The sequence below is a fragment of the Sarcophilus harrisii genome, chromosome 6, assembly GCF_902635505.1.
Source record: "Sarcophilus harrisii chromosome 6, mSarHar1.11, whole genome shotgun sequence".
Classification (NCBI taxonomy): domain Eukaryota; kingdom Metazoa; phylum Chordata; class Mammalia; order Dasyuromorphia; family Dasyuridae; genus Sarcophilus; species Sarcophilus harrisii.
This window is the reverse complement of record NC_045431.1, coordinates 859,396-882,118: the sequence shown is the minus strand read 5'-3', so window position 1 is coordinate 882,118 and position 22,723 is coordinate 859,396. Positions and strand designations below refer to the sequence as shown.

General features: G+C 37.7%; 1 protein-coding gene across 4 annotated transcripts in view; it reads right to left on the bottom strand.

The window, feature by feature from the left end:
- C6H4orf50 (chromosome 6 C4orf50 homolog) overlaps nucleotides 1-22,723 on the bottom strand; it is a 141,093-nt gene that overhangs the window by 109,888 nt on the left and 8,482 nt on the right. For all 4 annotated transcript variants that reach the window (XM_031942705.1, XM_031942704.1, XM_031942706.1 and 1 more), the window contains 4 exons: nucleotides 21,776-21,914; nucleotides 18,778-19,425; nucleotides 7,661-7,790; nucleotides 5,420-5,547 (listed from right to left, as the gene is read on the bottom strand). In XM_031942705.1, the coding sequence (XP_031798565.1) occupies nucleotides 5,420-5,547; nucleotides 7,661-7,790; nucleotides 18,778-19,425; nucleotides 21,776-21,914 (1,045 nt within the window). The remainder of the gene's footprint in view (nucleotides 1-5,419; nucleotides 5,548-7,660; nucleotides 7,791-18,777; nucleotides 19,426-21,775; nucleotides 21,915-22,723) is intronic.

The window sequence follows — 22,723 nt, the reverse complement described above, 5'->3', positions numbered from 1 at the left end:
CAAAATCAAATTTTAAAAATGTGTGATTCTCTTTGTGACTTTTGTGTCTTATTCCCTGAAACCAAACTGACATTTTTTAAATACAGCACAGATTGTTTCAATTAAAAAAAAATTACAGAACCATACTATGTTATTTGAATCATAATTTCTTGTAGGAACATATTTCTGTATTGTGTGGGAAGCATTAGCCAGTGATAATAATTAACCAGAATAAATTGAAGATGTATAAATATTCAATTCAATTCAGCATTTTTTTATTAGGCACCTGTTATATTTGGTATATTGTGCTAAATAATAGGACGAGATTTTCAGCCAGGGGTCCTTCATATCATGCAGGTCACTGTCTAGTCAGACAGTGCTAAGAGAGGACAAAGCCAGCCTGAGTGTGCAGGTAATATATGACCCGTGCCCTAGAAAAACAAAACATGAAGTGTTTGGGAAATCTTATTGAGAGCTCCAGTGGCTTGGAGGATCATGGAAGACTTCCCAGAGGAAATGACATTTGATTTGGGCTTTAAGGATGGGTAAAAATCCAATGGCTTTCCACAGGTGAAAAATGTCAAGAACTATATCCAAAGGAAACCATTTGGGTTGATTATATTATAATCAAGAAAAGGAATAATTTGCAAAAAGGCTAGAGAGGTTCTTTACATTAGACTGGGAGAATATTGCTGAAAGGCAAGCAACTGGGCATGAAAAGCAGATGTTTACAGCAATCACTTTTGTCACAGCATATTTAAGGGGCCTCGAGATATAATCTCTGGCATGATTAAAAAGTCTGGGAGTCAGATTTTCTGCGTAATTAATAATCAATTTGCTAAGTATACTAATAAATAAATTGAGGTTGAGGGTCTATCTTGTAACCAAAGACCTTGTATAGAAGTCTCTAAGAAAGGGGCTCCTAGGATGAAAATAAACTCTGGGTAGATAACAATTAATAAGAGAATACAGGTTATAATGAGAGATGGGGCTGGAGGATATAACTTTGATCTTGTCAGCACTGACCCAGATCATTCTGCCTTCAGCAATTTAAACAAAAGAATCTATTCTCCAGAATTGAACAATGATGGGGGTTATAGTAAGAACTCCACCTAGATAAGACGGTGTAGGTGGGGTGAATTTTTGGACAAGATCAAAAATGTCCTTGAGACACTGAGCTTTGAATAGGCAAGTAAAAAGAGAATTTCTGAAACCTGATTCAAACACTTATAACCTTTGTAATGGTGGACAAGTCAGAATCCCTCTCTGTCTCCTTTTCCTCATTTGTAAAATGGGATTAATAATAACATATACCTCCCTGGATAATTGTGAGGTTCAAATGAATAGCACATATAAGTTCTTTTGCAAACTGCATAGAATTATATAAAGATTTATCTTTAAATTATTTACATATCTTAGATTTTTCTCTCCAGACAAACTATAAACACTGCAAGGATAGGGATCCTGCCAAATGCTTCTTATAATTTTCACATGCCCTGGAATTGTGCTTTGTAGGTAGAAGATTCTGCCAAATAAACTTATTTATTAATATTCTACAATCTGTATTTTTGATCTTAGGAAAACCGATTTAGCTGGCTTTTTTCCCCCTCTACACCTATGGCTTCTCTCTTCCCAGAACCTCCATTTTGAGGAAGGCCCTGGATCAATCAACCTTCATTTATTGGATTCTGACATTATACCCCTACCATACACTTTCTTTTTCCCTACCCACCCTTTCTTCAGCTCTCTTTGATATGTTGCCTTGCCCTATTATAATGGGAGTTCCCCCCATTATACTCTTATAGGGCAGGAACTACTTCTTTTTGCTAATGTTTGTATTGCTAGCATTTCTTTTATTCAATTAATTTTACCATAATAACAAATTATGTCATAGAGGCTACAACATACTTTTGTGTCATTTAACTCATTTGAAATGAATCATTGCCTTGTGAATTAAAAAAATATATAGATATAGAACTTTTGAACCGGAAAGGACCTCAGAGGTCAGCTACTTAGTGCAAGTCATACCTGATCAATAATTCCCACTTGTTTTCCAATGGGATGGATGGTTTTCCAGGCTCTACCTACTTCTACTGAAAAGAAATCTACTATTACAAAGTCAAAGAACAAAAGTACAGGAAACTGTTTGAAGTTGAAAGGCAAGGAAAAACAAAGGAGATAAGTAGTCCTAATTTGTAATTGGATTTCTGTGTGTGGATTACATTGTCTTTCTGATTTTGTAAGACATGGAAGAAATGTTCTAAGAACCAACTCAAGGCAACTAATCAGATATGGCTAGAGTCAACTAAATGGTGCTCCTTCCATGCAATGAACAAGAATGAAAAAGACAAATTTTAATTGTGCTCACACATAAGACTTACTTAGAGAAATGGTGAATAGAGTTCTAAATTGAAAGTCAGGAAATTCATGTTGCAATAGGGCATTTGACACAACAGCTATGTAATCATAAATAAGCCACTGACCCTTTTGCATTCCTAGTTTCCTGAATTCTAAAATGGAGTTAATCAATAGTAAGTACCTGATGGCATTTTTATAAAGTTTAAGTGAATGAACAAATCTGAAACACTTTTATAGATTTTAAAGTACTACATAAAGGCAAATTATAATGATAATTATGAAAAACAAAGGAGGGAATAACAAGAAAGAAATGGTCTAGATGGAATTGTTTGTATTTCTGTCATTAATACCAAGTAATACCAAGTAATACCAATAACTATATATGCATAAAATGTTAGTTGATCTCTATTTCAGAAAAAAATAAAAAGACTATAAAAATAGTTCTATTTTCCAGCTTATCAATGTCATTCCTGTATTTCTTGGAAGAATAAAACAAGTACTTCTAAAAAGAAATGTAAGGGATAAAGGGAGGTGAATGGATACAAAGGCATCCTAACTCATGAGGAGATGCAAGTGGAAGTGTGTGACATAGAAGGAAGACCTTTAAACAATGAGATCTAAATGATAGGTAAAGCATTTTATTTTTTCAGAGAAGAGACTCTGGTCCATATCAGGAGATAGGTAGCATCTTCATGTGTGCCAAGGAAAAGTTATATAAAATATGATTCAAAAGTGTTCTGCCCTTTTTGAAATTACTGTGTATTATTTTGCATGTATTGCAGATTTACTTATCCTCATTTAACTAGCATTCATTAGGAGCCTGATATGTGCTAGGCAGAGTTCTGGGGATGCAAAGACAAAAACGAAACAAAACATTCCCTGTCTTCAAGGAGATTGAATTTTCCTGGGCAAAAACTGCATAGGCATTAAAACACCCAAAAGTTAAGCATGCACGTATGCGCGCGCGCGCGTGTGTGTGTGTGTGTGTGTGTGTAATAGATATAATTTTTGGAGGAGGTGACACAAAATAGGTAGAAGGATCAGACTTATTTTAGAATATACTGTGGAAGTGAATATGAGCTTTAAAGGAAACTAGGAATTCTATAAGGAAGAGTTAAGGAAAAAGCACCTTGAAGATCCAGCCTATGCAAAATCATGGAAGTGGAAAGTGACTATTATTCATGAGAAAGAGAAAATTCTTTTATTTGGGAGATCAAAAGAGAAGTACTTTGTATTTTCTGGAAAAGTTAAACTGGAGTCAAATTATGAAGGCTTTTAAAGCCAAATTAGAGAATTTATCATTTAGCCTAGAGTCAAGGAGAGTTAAGAAGCTGAAGCTTCTTAAGCAAGAGGGACATGGTCAGATCCAACCAGAACAGTAGAGAGAGAAATATGACAGCTATGTGGAGACTGGATTGGACAGTAGAGAGACTGCAGTCAGTGAAACATTTGAATAGTTTGGGCAAAAGGTCCCAAGAGCTTGAATTATGGTAGTGGCTGGAGCAAGAGGAGGGAGAGAAAGATATAGGTTATAAATCTCCAGTAGACTCTAAGTTCAGAGGTGAAGGGCCTATGTCATTTTTTTCCTTTTTTTCAGCACCTACATTGCAGTACCTTTCATATAGCAAATGCTTAATAGATGCTTGTTATATAAAAGTATGTAAATCCACATGTCCTATCTGATGGAAGGCTTGTGGAGGTTAAGTGACTTTAATTGCCCAAGCTCAAGGTAATAAGCACCAAAGATGTGAGATCTGAACTTGAACTCTCTGGCTCTAAAGTTAGTGCTGTTTCCACTGTCCTACATGATGTCCCTAATACAGTCAGAGTTCATGGAAGAAGATATGTAGAGGGCCAGGAGGAAAGAGTCCATTTCAGGTGCCAATTCCCCTTCCAATAAAAAAATAACAGAAACAAAGCTGTTTAATACAGTTAATAAAGATCCTTATGACTCAAGCAAAATTGCTATATAATAGATCAAAGACACACCTTTGAACTCTTAGAACAGGAAAAGCCATCACAAGGAGACCAAAGGCATTTGGGAGAAAAGCATTTGAAGATATTGGTATGACAATTTTACTCTTATGTGTATCACAACTATTTATAATTCTGTCAAAGTGGCCAAAATCGCCAAATCCAGCCTGACCATGTGCATCTCAGTGGTTTGGGCCGATGCCGGAATATCCAAGAGTGTACTATGTATTGGCTCTGTAAACATTGGAATCACATATATATTTGTCTCTCTGACCAATAAGTTTCAAGATTTCACAAGGAATCCTTCTACCTGGCTCTCTGTTTGCACCCCTTTATCACTGCTGAAGCAGGACTTCAACAAATAGATGAGTAGGGGGTTGAGGTGAGGTCCTGCAGAGAGGTACAGAGCCAAGCTCTTCAGCCTTCTTAGAGCAGGTGGCTGAAAGTGATGGACTTGAACCTAGGACCATGGGCATCCCCTAAGGGTGCCTTACCAGGAGCAACTAAGGATTACATATTCAGAGTCCAATCAGTCTTGGGAGCACAGGTAGAATGTTTATCACTGTTGTCACTAATGAAAATAAAGAATTCCAAAGAAAAGTGAGAGTTTGGAAGAAGTGAATGGCTGATTGGGAAGAGGTGTCTAAGAAGGCAATTTGGTATTTGAAAACAGGAATCCTTGCCTAGGGATGGAGTCCAACTAGCAAGTGCAGTGAACCTTGTACCTGTCTGTTTCTCTATTCTAATACCATCCAGTTGAGAGCTTAGAAGACTGCCCATGTTCTGTGGTGGAGTTAGAGAAGCAGGAAGAGAAAACTTTCCATAAAGAAATATTGCTCAAGGGGGAAAAGGTGGAGAATATTATAAAGGTACTATTGTGACTGCACAAGGAACTGATACAAGTTGTAAAAAGACACAGAGTGCTCAGGAAGGGATGGGCTCTCTCTCCCTGGAGCTCTTTACCTAAAGGCAGGATGGTGGTGTGTGGGGTGGTGCTGCAAAAGGGATTCTAGGACACCTCTAGGTTGGATCAGATGTCCTCTGAAACCCTTTCTAGCGATTGGTCTCTGACTAGGCTATTATGCCAGATGGAGAAATATGACCTCACCTGTTCGCTGTCCGATATTCTGACTTCCTCAAGCAGTTCATCCAGGTTGTCCCCAGTGGGCATTAAAGCTGCTGATCCTTTCATGCCTCCAAATGAGCCCCAATTGCAATCTTGCTCCTCTGGCAGCCCTAGAATGATATGGTTTTGCAATAAATAGAGATATACTAAGAAGTGTCCTGAGTGATGGTGTAGACTTCATGAACAGTTAACAATACACACCCATTGTCTGTGATGTCATTTAGAAAACCCATTTTCTCTGTTCAATAATTGTTGCCTATTTTTCTATATGAGCTTTTAAAGGATCTCTGGTATCTTGGTCTTCCAGGCAGTAAAAGTCCTCCTTGTTTCCATGGTAGCATTAAGAACTTTTTTGATGCAAGAAAGAGTAGTAGATTAGAATTAATAGTCTCAGAGTTTTAATCCTGCTTTAGTTGTGTTAGGTGCTCTGAATTTTAGCTTCATCTGTAAAACAGAAATCATAGTACTTGACCTACCTGTCCCACAGAATTATTGTGAGACCAGAATTAGGATACAGAGATGATAGTATAAAGGATGAAGTACTCTCAAGGCATAATGCACCAATAACCATAAAATGAGGAGGCAAGAGACTCGAGCCCTAGTTCCAGTGTTGCAATAAATAAGTTTGCTGTTCTGCAATAAATAAGCTCTCTCTGGACTCTACTTTCTTCATTTTCAAAATGAAAGATTACAAGATTTCTAACGTTCTTTCCAGTTCTATAATTCTAAGATCTCTTTCACCTCTGGAATTCTATATTTATGTTCAAAAGTTACCTGTAACTCATAGTTTATGGTTATACACCTTTTCTGTTCTAATATTCTTTATGAAAAGACTTGATATGAGATAAAGACTCTTCTGTATCTCATCTCAAGTCTTCCATTTTTAAAAGACCTAGTGTGATGCAACAGATACAAATAGGTATCTATTTGGAGTAGAAGGAGCTAAATTCAGATCAGAGTCAAATGTTTGATTATTTGTTGGCTAGCTCTAGGAAAAGCACTTAACTCTTCTGAACCTCGGGTTTCTTCTCTGGAAAATGCGGATAATGGCATCTAATTCACAGATTCTATGAGGTTCAAATAAAAGAAATAAAAAATATTTTGAAGCTTTAATATACTATACAAATGTTAGTTATTATTGTGGCTGCAATTGTTTATTATTATTATTGTTATTACTGACTTATAATGCTTTATGTTCTAGGATCCCTTCCAACGCTGATATTCTTTTTTAATGAAAAAAAAAAAAAACTAAGTATAAGTAAGGATGGAAATGAATGATAATCAACTAGTGTCCAATGTATTCATAGTATTTAGATAAAACATTGTGAATTTCAGGTTAACGTTCAGTCTTCATTATTTTCACAAATATTTTATTTCAATGTGTATTGGAAAAGCCAAGTCAGGGTCTTGAAATGATACCTCAGTAAATTATAATGAAAACTAACAGAATGGCTGTATCCACCAGGAACTCCTAAGAATGTCAGAGAAGCAGAGACCAGGTAGAGATAAGCAAAGGGTGAAGCAAATTGCCCATATCCAATGCCAGAGCCATTAGCAGGATTATAGAGAGCTCCTTCACCATCTCACTCTAGTTTGAACTGAGCATGTGTACAACTGTGCTACTGTATGAGACTAAACAACATAAGTTGGTTTAGATACCTAAATGACATTTGGCAAGGGAGGCAGGAAGAGTATCTTGGAGATGGATCTTATTAAGTCTAAGATTCTGAATTTAATAAACAACAACAGTAAAACCAAAACACGTCTCCATGTTTACTAAATGAGTTTGCATGCCCACAGAATATTGCAATTTAAAGTATGTAGCATAGCAAGCTATTTTAGATTGAATCCAGCTGGAATTATTGGGCTCACGCAGGTAAACCAAATTGTTCTCTACAAAACTTCTAATTTCCTAAGAAGTCAGGGAGCAAGACTAAGGTTCCTTTCAGTTTTTCATTTCAGGCTATACTGTTAATAAATTCTGAATACAAGAATAATTATTCCAAGCAAAGGTAGTTGGGTACAGAGGGATTAAATGTTCCCCCACAGTAATTATTATTGATTGCAATAATAATTAAATTACGGGCATCCCCTAACAATTCCCTCATGTAAATCAATCAGTAGGCTGGCCACAAGCCACTTATCGCCTCCTCCATACATCTATGCCATGCAGCTGATTCTTGGATATTCGTCATCCTGAAAAAGAACATGAAGCACCCATACCTGCAACAGGACCGGGTCCCTCAGCAGTTTCAATGACAAATGATGTCTGACAGGCTTTGTTTCTATTGGGATTGAGAGCCGCCTCCCACTTGAGGGGTAGTAATTCATCCTGAACAAATGAGGGCTTGCTCTTAAAGAAGACAACAGAAGACAGGGAAGAAAATAATAATCATTGTTGTGTCGGAGTTTTAGTTGCATTTTTTTACAATCTCTTTTTGTGTATAATTATCCTCATGTCATATGTCATATTTCTAAAGCATTTTATACCTTGCATCTCAAACCCCACAATCCTATAAGGCACAGAATATAAATATTATTACCTTAATTTTCACATATGATAAAACAGGCTCAGAGAGGTTATGGGATTTGTTCCAGGTCACATGACAAGCTAATTATTACATGCAGGGTACCATTTTTCTGCAACCCTCAGTGACCCTCTACAATCACCTCATTTGACTGCTGAGTTCCTCCCCGAACTTCCTTTGGAGAAGCACCTTTGTCAGCTATGCTTGGTACAGACTGGTTCAGCTCACAACTTCCTGGTTTTCTTTTGGACCTTGACCCTGCAGGTAGCTCCTGCACCACTATTACCTCTCTTTTCCTTCTACACTGGAATGTAAGATCTTTTAGAGAAGAGACCGTCTTGTTTTTGCCCATTCATTTCTCTAGCATTAGCATAGCACCTGACACGCAGTGAGCATTTAAGAAATACTCAGGGGTCCTCAAACGTTTTAAATAGGGGCCAGTTCACTGTCCCTCAGACTGTTGGAGGGCCAGACTATAGTAAAAACAAAAACTTTGTTTTGTGGGCCTTTAAATAAAGAAACTTCATAGCCCTGGGTGAAGGGGATAAACGTCCTCAGCTGTTCCATCTGGCCCACGAGCCATAGTTTGAGGACCCCTGCTCTAATGTTTTCAGGTTCTGTGTAATCTTTTTTCTCTTATACCATGTTTTCAAAGAAGAAGCATATAATAATATGGTACTTATTGACAGTGGCTTTCTTTTCCATAGCAAACCTGATCTCAATGTACCCCTCATTTTGCCCACCATTCCACGGAGCAAGTCTCCTTGTTTTTCATCTATGAAGCAAATATATATTTTAGACCAGAGGAAATGTATGGCCTCTTTCTATTGCAGAGGAAAGAAAATCAATCTGTGAGCCAAAAAACTGTAGGTGTAAATTCCACCAATAATATACACCTGCTGGGTAACTTTGGGATGATCATAATCAGTCATTGCCATGAAAGCAATGTTCAAAGATTGTTAAATTGCAGAGAAAGTGAAAATGTGCACTAGCAGAAAGTCTTTCCTCCCCTGGGATTCTCTTATGCCACTGAAATCACAGGTCTAAGTTTATATTCTCACTTATGACTTCAACCTTTACTCATTATTTATTTAACCAGAAATTTAGTTTTCTTTAGTCAGCCAATCCCAATCCTCTTCATCCCTTGATCTCCAAATCAAGCTCTGGACCTTCCAGTAAACTTGTTTAACTCTTTCAGATCACACCATGCTCACTGTCCTCATCTTCTTTTTGAATCACTGAATCAGAAAACCTGAGTTAGAAGGAATCTCAAAGGTGATCTAATCTAATCTTTCAATTAACACAGATATATTGTCTTGACAACTTTTAGAATATCCTATCTACTGTTTCCATGGTCAGAAAAATCACTATTTTATGAGATGGTTCATTCTCCTTTTCTATATCACACTGTGTTTGGACCATATTCCTTATGCAGAATTGAAGTCTGCTTTCCTGAAAGTTTAATCCAGTGTCCTGAAGTCTGTCCTCCAGATCGTCCCTGGCTGCATTATGCTATTTGTTTGTTGTCTTGTTCTTTATCCTTTTTGTTTGTATGTTTTCCATACATTTATTCATTCAACGAAAACTTACTAAGTCCACATCTCCACATCTATGCAAAACAGTGTGCTTATGCTGAACATAGATTTAATCAACTCCAGTAGTGCCCAACTGCTTCTCGGAGATAGCGATAGTCATACTAATATTTATATGTACTTGTTATGTATTATGTGAAGTACTTTCCAATTATTATCTCATTTGATCCTCACAACAATCTGGGGAGGCAAATGCCATTATTATTCTTTTTTGTAGATGAGGAATTTGAGGCAAACAGAGTGAAGTAACTTGCCTAGGGTCACACAGCTAGTGTCTGAGGTCAGATTTGAATTCAGGTCTTTTTGCCTCCAGGCCCAATATTTGAATCGCTGGGCCACTCAGCTGCCTCTGTTTGCTTCTTAAAGCCCTTGATAATTTGACACCTCTCTACCTTTCCTCTCTTTTTACATTTTATATTCTCAACAAGTATTGTGTGATCAAGTGACAAAGGTCTCCTTAACATTAAAATTATTCCATCTTTTGACTTGGCATTTTTACTTGCTGTTCACCATAGCTACATCTCTTTCCCTCCTAAATTTCCTGATTTTATTTCAGTCTAAGCTAAAATTACATCTTCTTCAGTAAGTCTATCCCATTTGCCTTAATGCTCCTATCTTCCTTCTACTGATTATCTACAATTTAGCTTGTTAGTTTGCTTGTTCGTAGTTGTTTGCATGCTATTTTCCCCATTAACTTTTATTTCCTTTTATTTCTCCAGTGCTTAGAACACCATAGGCATTTTCAAAAATACTTGTTGACTGACTGACTGACCAACTTATGGGTAAAAATGTGAACTTTAAATAAAACATTACTCCTAACTTAACAAAATTTACTGACTAATAAGGGGATGAGACACAAATATTGAAAACTATTTATGTTCACCTTCCCCTTATCCTCCAAGTCAGTTATGATCTTCTCCCTTAGATTTTATGAAGCACATTGATTTACAAAAGAATGATTGGTTATTTTTATATCTATGTTTATTTCTTATACCCATACTGTGCAAAAGGTTTCAAGAGAACAAAGAAAGAGTCTTATCCAAAATTTGATCCTTCCCCTATTAAGTATATTGTGTATATTTTTAGGGAATTATTTTTTGGGATTATGGGTTAAATGATAGTTTTTGAGGAACCTTTCAAAGTAAATATTCTGTGATCTCTTTGAGACTCAGTACCCTTATCTGTAAAATAAAGATGGCAATCACATTATTACCTCACTCGGTTGATGGTGAGGATTAGATGAAATAATATATTTGACATTACTTCATAATATAATTTCAACTCAATTCAATTCAGCAAGAAATTATTAATCACTTACTCTATAATAGGTACCATGTTGGATTTTTTGTTTTTTAATAATAATAAAAAAATAGTTCCTGCCCTTAAGGATTTCATATTCCAATGAGGAGGAGGAAAGTGTATGTATATAAGAATGTAGGAAAATATATTTCAAAAAGACAATTTTAGTGGTGGAATGTTAGACACTGATAAGGGGTGGAATCAGCAAAGATTTCCTGTAAGAGGCAGCACTAGAAATGTTTATTCACCAACATCTATTGGTCAAGCCTATTAAAAAAAAGGGCAGGAAAAAAATAACTCTGATGAGAGTTGTTATTGTAATTATACATACTTAATCTTCAGTTCCTTTGAATGAGCCTTGTATAAAGCTCAACTAACCAATCATATCTTTCTTGAATGAACAATGTAAGGTCAGGAAGGACAGAAAGGAGCTCTCATATCTTCTTTATCAGTGGAGACAAGAACCATAGCCATGTTCAAATATTCCTGTTCCTACCCATGCTTGTGATACTGAAGGGAACAGAACTTCAAAGTCTTTGGTTTGATTCAAATTTTGAGATTGCTGAAAATTTAAAAAAAAAGGTTCTATTGTTATGTACAAAATTATTATAAAACATGCTTTTTCTGTGTTCTTCACTGGAATCTTAATTGACTACAAGGGATATCATTTTTTTTTAGACTACATGTCATTGAATCTCTTTCCATTGCTCTTTGGGTCATTCATATTCTTCTTCTTATTATTATTATTATTATGATTCATAGTCATATAATATTTCCAAGAAAATATTAGTCTTAAAAAGATGGAATTGGGCATCCAAGGAGCTTGGAAGAACAAGAAGCAATAAATGATTTATCGGGTCTCTCAGGCTTACTGAACTCTGGGCACAATTCACTTTCTGTGGTACAAACTGGTCCTGTAGTAAGAAGTGAACACTCCCTAGTGGGAATGCTACTACTGGAATCATAACATATTAAAAAGATCCAGAGAAAGGTCTTAAGAGCATTATGCAAAACACAAAGTCAGTTATGACATTAGAGATCCCCTCGTCAAGATCCACTGAAATGCTACATGAGACCCCAGATATCATCAGACAAGTGGACTTCCATCTCCTTCATTGTGTAAATGTAGAAACTGAAGAACAAAGAGGAAAAGTGACTCATTAAAAGTCACACAGCCATGTGATTCAACTAAGCCAAGACCAACAGTCAGATATCAAATCACAACCCTGTGCCCTTTCCTCTAATCCCAACACCTTTCTTATGGGAAAGATTTATATAAAACCACTAGGAGAATCATTCTGGATAAGTGGACATCGAAGGGATGAAAAAAACATCCATTGATAAGAGGTCAAATTTATCTGAGAACTTAAATAAGCAGGATATTATGCCAAAAAAAAAAAAGCCCAATAACACTATGGTTAATAGACTTTCTGAGAGCTGTACACCTCAAAGGATAATCCATCTACAACCCCCATCCTTTAATATAAGTGGTCTGCCATTTCTGCATGGGCCTTCCTGATTCCAAGTGCAACATTCAGACCCTGCCATCACTTATTTTTCTCTTAAGATAATTTTATTGTATATATTTTGGATTTATAAATCTCTATAGAGATTTATTCTTCCAGCAAAATATACATATTCCACATAACATATCAGATAGGCTAATTGGACAGAAAAGGAAAATATCAAATATTGAAGGAGATGTGGGGAAAAAATGAGATATTAATGCATTGTTTGTGGAGTTGTGAACTGAGTCAACCATTCTGTAGAGCAATTTGAAACTATGCCCTAAGTGGTATAAAATTATGTACACCCTTTGACCTAGTAATACCACTCACTACTAGGCATGTATTCCAAAAGAGAGTTTAAGAGAGAGAGAGAGAGAGAGAGAGAGAGAGAGAAATTGGACCTATATGTACAACAATATTTCCATCAGCTCTTTTCTCAGGGAAAAGAACAGGAAATTTAGGGGATACATATCAATTGCAAAATGCCTGAATAAATTCTAGTATGGAATTATGATGGAATATTACTATGAGATGGAAAATAATGAGTAGGATACTCAGCAAAACCTGGAAGGACTGTCATGAACTGATGCAAAGTCAAATGTCCTATGTGCAAAGTAACAGCAATATTCTAAGATGATCAGTGACGAATGACTAGACTTTTCTCAACAATGTAATGATCCACGACAACTCTGAAGGACTTGTAATGAAAAATGCTAACCATACCCAGAGATCCAGCAACTGCTGAGATGTCTAAATACAGATTCAAGCATAATATTTTAAACATTATATTTCTTTTCTTTTTCTTTCTTTCTTTCTTTCTTTTTTCTTTTTCTTTTTTTTTTTTTCTGAGGCAACTGGGGTTAAATGAATTGCCTAGGGTTACACACCTAGGAAGTGTTAAATATTGATTTGATCTCAGGTCCTTCTGACTTCAGGGCTGGTGCTCTATCCACTGCGCCCTCTAGCAGTACCTACATTTTATATTTTTTCTGTTTTCTTTCATAACATGACTATTATGGGAAAATTTTGTATGACTATACTGAATTGCCCACATTCTCAGTGAAGGCGAGATGGGGAGGGAGGAAGGAAATGAATTTGGAGCTCAAAGTTTAAAAAAAATATTAAAATTTGTTTTTACATTGACTATGGAAAAACAAAATGCTATATCAAACTTTTTTAAAAAACATAAAAACAAAGAAGAAGAATATATAAAATAGAAATTCCTTGAGGAGAGGGACTTCATTATTTTGCTTTCGGGGTTTTATCCAAATGTATCATATAGCATTTCATATATACTACTTAAGAGACTTTTATAGAAATGAGTTAAATTGGATATCCTAATTTTTGGTAAATATGAACATTCAATGAGAGAAAAATAATGAATAGCAACGTGGGAAGACAGTTGAAATAATATGTTCCAGGTAGGAACAAATCCTAAATTTTATGTAGCTTAGGGACAATATGGTATCTTGTCTTTTCCAGTGATGTCAAACTTGGTTCCCCAAACTCCAGATTAAAATTTAAATGGGAAAATTTAACAAAATAAAAATACAACATAGATTCAAATAGATTCAATACAATGCAATAAAATTTTATTCAAATATAAATCATGCTAATTTGTAACTTTCTAAATCAATCTAAGAAAAGATACATTTTCTATTTGAATTTGACATCACTAGTTTAGACTATTTCCAAAGGATGTGAAAAGCTAGAGCAATCAATTACTGGCCAATCTATCATTTATTGTTACTTTTATTTTCTTTAAAATAAATTTATTGGTAATTTTTGTTTTTAAAAACAGGGGATAGAGCAATAAACCTGGAGTAAAAAAGACCTAAAATCAAATCTACCAATTGATACTCACTAGCTGTGTGACCCTGAGCAAGTCACTAAATCTGTCTGCCTCAGTTTCCTTATCTGGAAAATGGGGATAAGAATAGATTCTGGGGTTGTTATGAGAATCAAATAAGATAACATTTCTAAAGCACTTAAATATGTACTGACTTTCTATCAGTACATCACCTAGGGTCATCTGACCCTCCCCCCACCCCCAGCTATCCCTTATTACAAAAAAAAAAAAAAAAAAAACCTTTTTTAAAAAGGAAAAAGGAAAAAAAATAGAAAAAAAATCTATGCAAAATCTGACTTTTAATTAAGTGGTCAGTATTATGCCCATTATACAGATGAGGATACTGAGGCAAAAAGCAATTAATTGATTTGCCCGGGGTCACTTAGCTAGTAAATATTCGAGGCTGAATTTGAACTCAAGTTTTCCTGATTATGGGGTCAGGGCTTTCTATCTCTCCAGTCATGACTACTCAGGGAGGGTCTAAGCTTTCCATGTGCAGTTCTCTTTCTCCTTCAAAAGGATTTTAATCTTACTTGAAGATATATATATGCAATATTAATCCAATTTGATCCAAATATCCAATTGGATATATATATATATATATATATACATATATATATATATATATATACATATGCAACATTAATCCAATATATATATGTGTGTGTGTGTATGTGTATGCACAGACACACACATATATATATATATACATATATGTGTGTTTATATATGTGTATATATGTATATAATTATACATACATACATACTACATATGTTACTTCAGACTTGTTAGGGTTTATCTGAGTTAAATCACTTATTGCAGCAATTCTATTCAGCAGATACTGGGAGAATCAAGAATCAAACATTGAATCTGATAGTACCTTGGGTGCTTTAAAACGTGGTACCAGATGGCCCCCATTAAAAGAAATCGACAAAGTTCTCGCTCTTGTCCCTGACTCACTCTCCTTCACAGTGAATGGCCTCTTCCCCACAATTCGGACCCAGATTACCTCACGATTCAGGTTGAGCCTTGCCCTGATCTGGCCTGCCAGGAAAGTTGCCTCTTTTCCTCATGGAACAGGTGACATTGATTTGGCACCTGTTATTTGCTAAATACCTGAAGCACGAATCAGATGCCTTAGTTCCCCATCTCCACACTTGGCCAGACTCTTGGTAATGAAGCCTGAGAAGAAATCTGGCCTTCTCTGCAGACCTGGCACTTGCCCAGCACTCCACACTAATTATTCAAGGAGCCCTCTCTACATGGCAGCCTTCTGACAGCAATTATTTTGAATTCTAAGAGTTTTCAGAAGAGAACAACCTTGCATCCTTTCTTGATTTAGTTCTCATATAGACTAGCAGCTTAATTTTAAAAGGTGCTCAAATGTATTCACATTGTCAGGTTCCTTCAAAATTAGCACCAGAATCAATGAAGAAGGAAGCTTAGAACATGGAAAGTTGGAGCTGAAAGTGGATCAAAGGTTCACCTAGTTCAGTTTTCTCATTTTATAGATGAGGAACCTGAAGTCCACAATGAGGAAGTGGTTTGTTCCAGGCTATGAGCAGTGGGGTCAAACTCAAAGCGAAATGGGGCCCCTCACCTGCTATATAAAGATCCCTCCAGATTATATAGTGACTTAATTTTAAGATGTATATTATCCACGCTTTATTGGATTTTTTTTGTTAAATATTCTCCAATTACATTATCATCTAGTTTGACCACACTCAGGAGCATTGTGGGCCTCATGTGACCCTGGTACAGTGTTTGCCCAACAGTTTTGAACAGCTACATGGTGCAGTAGTAGAGTCCTACAAGGTCTGAAGTTAAGAAAGGTCATTTTTCTGAATTCAAATCTGGCCTCAAACATTTACCAGCTGTATGACCCCACACACAAGGCACTTCTCCCTGTTTGCCTCAGTCTCCTAATCTGTAGAATGAGATGGAGAAGAAAATGGCCGGCTGCTCCAGTGTTTTGCCAAGAAAACTCCAAATGTGGTCATGAAGAGTCAGAGATGAATGAACAACTGAACAGTCACAAAATGACTCAACACTCGACTTCTTAGACCACACATTTTCTACTTTCACACATAACTCCTTTTTCTCCCATGTTTGAGCAACTCAATAATGTCTCATTTCCCACGTTTGCCATTTTCAGTCTCAACTTTGCTAGTGAGAGCCAAGAAATGGACGCAAAGGCTCTGTAGGAAGCAAGGAAGCTCAGCTCTTTGTATGGAACCCTCAGATTCCTCCTCTTGCCACTAGGGGTCTGTCTGGTTACACTGAATGAGAAAAGTGGATCCCACCAGAGTGGCAAGGCTAAAAAGGTGGCCTGTTCTTAGAGGGTAAAAACATTTCTCTCCGCACTGGGGCCGAATTAACCAATGGACTAGCATCTGTTTCTGGTAATTGTTCTACCCGAGTGCAATTTCTTGTAAATCTTCCTTGCAGAGGACAATATCCTTGCAAATAGGGCTTTCTGGGAGTGGAATGAGCTCCTCTAACGATCATGAGCTCCCCTTCACTGACCATCTTCAAGAAAGACTGGTGCCCACTGGCTGGGTATGTTCTAGTTGGAGTTATGTTCCGGGTCTGAGATGGGTTATGTGAACTCTAAATTCTCTTAATCTGGAAATTATCTGAGTCTGTACCTATATCAGACCACTTTTCCACCAACAGCCTCCTATTCCCTGGCCCCATTAAATCTTGGAGAAAGGTCTAAGCTCCCTATACCTTGCTCAGCTACTCTTCAGTCGACTAAAGCTATAAATAGAAGTTTCCCGCGAAGGTAGGAGAAAGGGTACTTCTCAACCTCCTTTCCCAAATGGAGTCCCAAACTTTAAACACCAAAGGAGAAAGCACTCCTGATTTTGGGTCCAGCATGCTTTCCACCTGTGAGTTCCTAGATAAAGATCTGGAAGAAACCAATAAGGATTCAACCCAATCCTCCCTTTATCACTAAGGAAAGTGACTTGCCCAACAACACAAAGCTTGCATTTGCTGGGAATCAAGCTGATCTACTATGATCAGATAATGTTTCCCCCCAAAAATTATATTTATATCCCAAGTTTCTATTTGTATTTTTAAATTGAGACAAAACATCGTATAATGGATAGAACAAGATGGGGAAGACCCAAGTTTCTCCTCTGATGACTAAGATGTGTGATCTTTGGCAAGTCATTCAGCTTCTTCAAGCCACTCTAGTTCAGTGCTATCGTATTCAAACAAAAATAGATCCCTGCAGTTGCATATTGAACCAGAAAAGCACAAATCAACATTCTCTGTGTTGCACTGTATTTCTATTTACTCAGTTTAATTTTTTTTCCACTTCCATTTTAATCAGGATTGTTGCACTTAGGATTTTGACCCTTCTCCTCCAAGTAACTATCTAAGAGTATCAATTGACTATCAGGTGCCAATCTATATTGTTCAAGGGAGTTTCCTCATCCCAGAATTTTTTATATACAGGAAACCAAAGGTCTGAGTTCTATCCCTATATTTAAATCAAGCTTAATTATTGATTTAAAAAACTAATTTTAGTCATGTTTTAGTTTCTTTATTTTGCTGAACAAATAAGAATTCTGTATTTTATGCTGAGTTGCTAACAAATTTAAGCTTTAAAAAACAAGAAAATAAAATTCCCAGTGCAGCTGCCCGAATGAAATGTGCTGCTCTACACAGTTCCCAACATTTATGACCACTTTGGTTATTTCCCTTTCTCTCAGTTGCTGTTCCTTAAATTCCTCCAATTTTTTAAAATGCTGTGCGCTGTCCAAGGTCCTGCTCAAGCACCATTTCCTCTTTTGGGAAGAGTCCCCTGACACTCTCATTAAACACCCTTTCTTTTGGCTTCTTAAGAGAACTCACAGTTTGCAACATGCAGTGGGGCAGGAACTTTGATATGACATTGTGTTCTTTGCTTCATGTACAGTCACATTGGACATAGGGATAGAGGGTTGCACTTGGAGCAAGGAAGATCTGGGTCAGAGGCCCACTGGAGATATTTAACAGCTATGTGACTGGATAAGCTACCGTCTTATGATGCATGAGTTTTAGGACGTATTACAGTACCTGCCTCATGGGATTGTTATAAAGCTCATTATAAGCCTTAATTATTATGTAAAAATCAGCTATTATCATCATTGTTGTTGCTGTTATTTTCTCCAACTAAACTTTTAGTCCCCAAAGAGCAGGAGTCATATATCACATATATCCTGGGCAGCAGCAGGGTAATAGTGGATAAAATTTCTGGGCCTGGAGTCCAGAAGACCTGCTTCAAATCTACTTTCAGACATTTATTTGCTATATGACTCTGGAAATGTTACTTAAACTCTGCCTGTCTCAGTTACCTAAACTGGAAAATGGGAATAGTAAGAGCACCTATCTTCCAAATTAAGGATCAAATAAAAATTATAAAAGTTCTTAGCACAATCACTGTCACATAATAGTTACTTTAAAATGTTTATTCTTTTCCTTCCCCAAATAATATTGACTACAGAAATGAGACTTCCCAGTAGATGTCTAAAAAACATTCTAAGTAAAGACATTTGTGCTCACATCTACCTACCACATAGGCACCCTTCTTGGGCGGTGTGCCAGGTCTGCTCTCACTTATTGCCTCGGCTCCCAGCTCAGCTTGCAGGCCATCAGCTGGCTCTTCCTTTGGCCACTCTGGCCCTAGACCTTGGAAATCCTCCAGCTTGTTCATGACGAGGTGGAGCACCGTGTCCCGATGCTCCTGGAGCTGACGCAGGATTTTCTCCTTCTCTTGGTTGTTGCTCTCCTCTTTAGCAAGAAGGGCCATTAGGCTTTGCTGCAGAGCAGCCAGTTGTCTCCGAGCCTGGCACTCACCTGCTTCTAAGAAAGCCCAGAGTTCGGTCAGATCTTCCCCAATGTACCAAGGCTCAACTCGGCACTTCTCCAATGGGAGTTCTGACTGGGCATCCCAGTCTTGGCTCCCCCCTGCCTCAAGCTCGGTCATCAGGGAAACTGTGGCCTCCCGGAGCCGTTGGGCTTCCTCCTCCAGCCGGAGCACCTGACCTTTGAGGAAGCCTTCCTGCTCTCTCACCATGGCCATTTGCTGCCTTTGGTTCTGCTTATAATGCTCAAAGGATGCAAGCAGGTTCTGCACTTCCTCATCTTTCCTGTGCAACTGCTCCTGAAACTGCTGGAGTTTTTCTCTTTGGGCCCGCCGAGCTCTTTCAGTCTCTTCTACCTATAAAAAAATATTAATGGCAACTCAAATCTACAAAACATTTTCCTTGGAACAATCTGGCAAGCTTAGATAGATCAGGCTATTATTTTTATTTTATAAAGGAAGAAAGTTAGAGGTCAAAAAGTTCAGTTATGAGCAGCTAATTATAATCAGATGTGGGATTTAAACCCAGGCCATAGATTTTCCAAGTTGGAAAAAATTTTGTTGTTAGTCATTTCAATTATGTCTGGATCTTTGTGACCCCATTTGGGGTTTTTGGTTTTGGGAGGCAAAGACACTAAACTGGTTTACCATTTCTTTCTCCAGCTCATCTTATAGATGAAGAAACTGAGGCAAACAGGATTAAATAATTTGCCCAGGGTCCCAGAGCTAGTAAGTGTCTGAGACCAGGTCTTATTGACTCTAGACCTAACGCTCTAGCCACTGTGCCATCTAGCTCCTGAAGGAAGAAACTTTAGGAAAATCAATTCTGACAATAATTCCTTCTGAAACATCACTATCAAGTGGTCTTCTGACTTTTTAAAATCACCAGTGCTGAGAAATCATCAGTTTCCCACTTGAGGAGGCTTCTAATTGTTAAAAGGTATTTTTTCCTTTAGATTGAACAGAAATCAGACTCTCTGAAACTTCTAACTCTAAATCTGGGAATGGGTCCAGGCCCCAGCCATGCTTCATTCCCTATTAGCTCTGCATCTGACTCCCAGAACTTTGCCACCCTGCTCCTGTGCTTTGCTTACCTCTCACCACCCCTTTCAGCTCCCGTTAGGACGTTGTCTGTTGGAATCTTTACAAAGTGTTAAGCCATTGGAGTTGATTTAATCTTAGAAAGAGTTATTTTGGGCCAGAACTTGAACTAGGTACTAAGTACAACTGATAGAACAATGCTTGTGTTCACACCTTTAGAGAGCTCATAAGTATCTAAGTACTCAATGGAGTTCAGGGTCTAGAAAGAGATATCTGAATTCACACCTTCCTTAGGGCCAGAGAGCATGCTGGGAGATATCCCACAATCCCACTCTCAGAGAAGTAGCATAAATAGAGCACTCTGGGAGATACAGGAGACTACTCGCCTCAGTTGGAGATTGAGAAGCCACGAGTCGGAGTTGAGCTGGAGGCTGAAGAAAGCAGAGTCAGGAGCCAAGGACAAAGCTGCAAGAGCCCCGGCAGAGAGATAGGCCTCAACTAACCGGGCTAATTTGGAAGGAGAAATAAACGTTTGAACTTTTATCAGCTGGCTGTGATTTTGGAGTAATTATTTATTTCAACTGAGACTAAGGCTGCCTCCAAGGAAAACCTTCACAGTTGTCCTCCCCTATTAGAATGTAAGCTCATTCAGAAAATTTTGCTTCTTTTTGACATGGAATGCCATAGCTAGAAGGGTCCCTGGAACATGAAGCATGAATAGCAGAATAGCAGAAATAGAAGAGATACCCAGTGTTACAAATGGAAGAGAATGAGAGATCATAAAAAGTCAGAGCTTCTCCAAGGTCCATGGAACAGAAAATGTTCGACCTAGAAGGACCTTAAAACATTTGATGTCAGATCAGGAAGGGTCCTTGGGGAAGAACTTATAATGCCAGAGCTGGAAGTGCCATTTGAGTGCAGAATAGTAGACCTGGAAAAGGCTGGAGAACATATAGAATATGGAATGTCAGAACATTTGCAACACTGAATATGAAATATGAGCTCCAAAAATGATCACAGTACAAAAATTCTTACATATTAGAAGAATCTTAGAACTCATAATATCCAATTTAGAAGAGAATGTAGAACAGAGTATAGAATAATGGAACTGAAAGGAACCTAAGAACACTTGCCTAAGATGATGTGCTCCGAACCTCATTTCTCTATCTTCAAAACCAATGTTCTTTCTATTAACCATGCTTCCTCCCAACTAACCTAAAATTTTAGAGTAAAAAAGAGTATTCTAACTTTCTATTTTATTCCAGGATAATATCTAGTATAATAGTATTCTATTCTAATTTTCATTTTATAGATGAAGGAATTGTGACCTACATAGGGACACTGAATTTGGCATCAGATAACTTGGGTTGAAACCTTTGCTCTTGCATATACAACCTTCATAATCCTGAGGAGTCGGTTCTCTAATGCGATCCTCAGTTTCTCCATCTGTAACTTGAGGTGAGTTAGACCAAATAGCCCTTGATTCCTCCCAATTCTAAATCCCTAATTTTATACTCTGTAAAATGAAGTCTAAGATCACATAAACATAGCTAAGGCAGAAGCTTTGGTCAGGACCGTTTTCTCTGCACCAGCTCTAGCTTTTCAAAATGCCTTCTGTTCAATTTCCAGGTAACACAAATACAGAGGGGAGAGGATGAGAAGTTACCAGATCTGTCAGCTCTTCCTGAATCTCCTCGAGTTTCTCTTTGGCTTGAAGATAGGCATTTTCTTCCTGGTACACTTGGGCATTCAGATGACTGACCCTTTGAAGAAGCTTCTGCTCTGAAAGCTCCAACTCTTCAATCCTACGGCATTTAAATGATGAGGATTGGATTAGTTGCTTCTATTGGTGTTTTATAATGTAGCCTAATAGTTGCACAGATCCTGAACCGCCCCATTCTCTCATGCTGTCATTTTCTTCCCTCAATGTCTATTCATCTTTCTTTTTCTCACTCAAGATTATCTCAAATCTCTCTACAAGAATTGTCTCTGTCCCAAACTCATAACTGATAATTTTCCTTTCATTATGTTGCCATCATACAATAAGCACTTTGGTCTCCGCTGGAGCTTGAGCTGCACTTTCTTCATCTGGCCCTGCCCAGAGCACAGCAGGCTCTTTGAACCTAGAGAAATGCTGCTGGATGGAGTCCTTCCCTAAGCCAGGTTCTCTCTGGCTGGTGCTGCTGTCCTAGCCACTCTCTGGTGGGGAAGGGAATCAGGCAGCCAGGTTTCCAGTCTGGGGGACAGATAATACTAAAGAGGAAATCTCATTGTCACTGTCAGCAGCATCATCCTTATCGCCACCCTCATGTTGAGGGTACTCTGAGGTTTGCAAAGCCTTCTTTTATATGGTGTTTCATTTGGATCTCACACCAGTGCTGGGGTGAAAGGGATAAAACCCAGGAGCACAAAGTCACGGAGCCTGAGGTTTCCTGGACGCCAAACCCAGTGCTCTCTAAGCCCTTTAGCTGCTGGTGGTACAACGGATAGAGTCCTCATCTGAACTGAGTTCCAGTCCAGATGCTGACACTTCCCAGTTTGCCTGACCCTGGCCAAATAACTTCCAGCTCTGGCAATACATACTTTCCTCCATTGTAAAATGGTGAGCTGCACG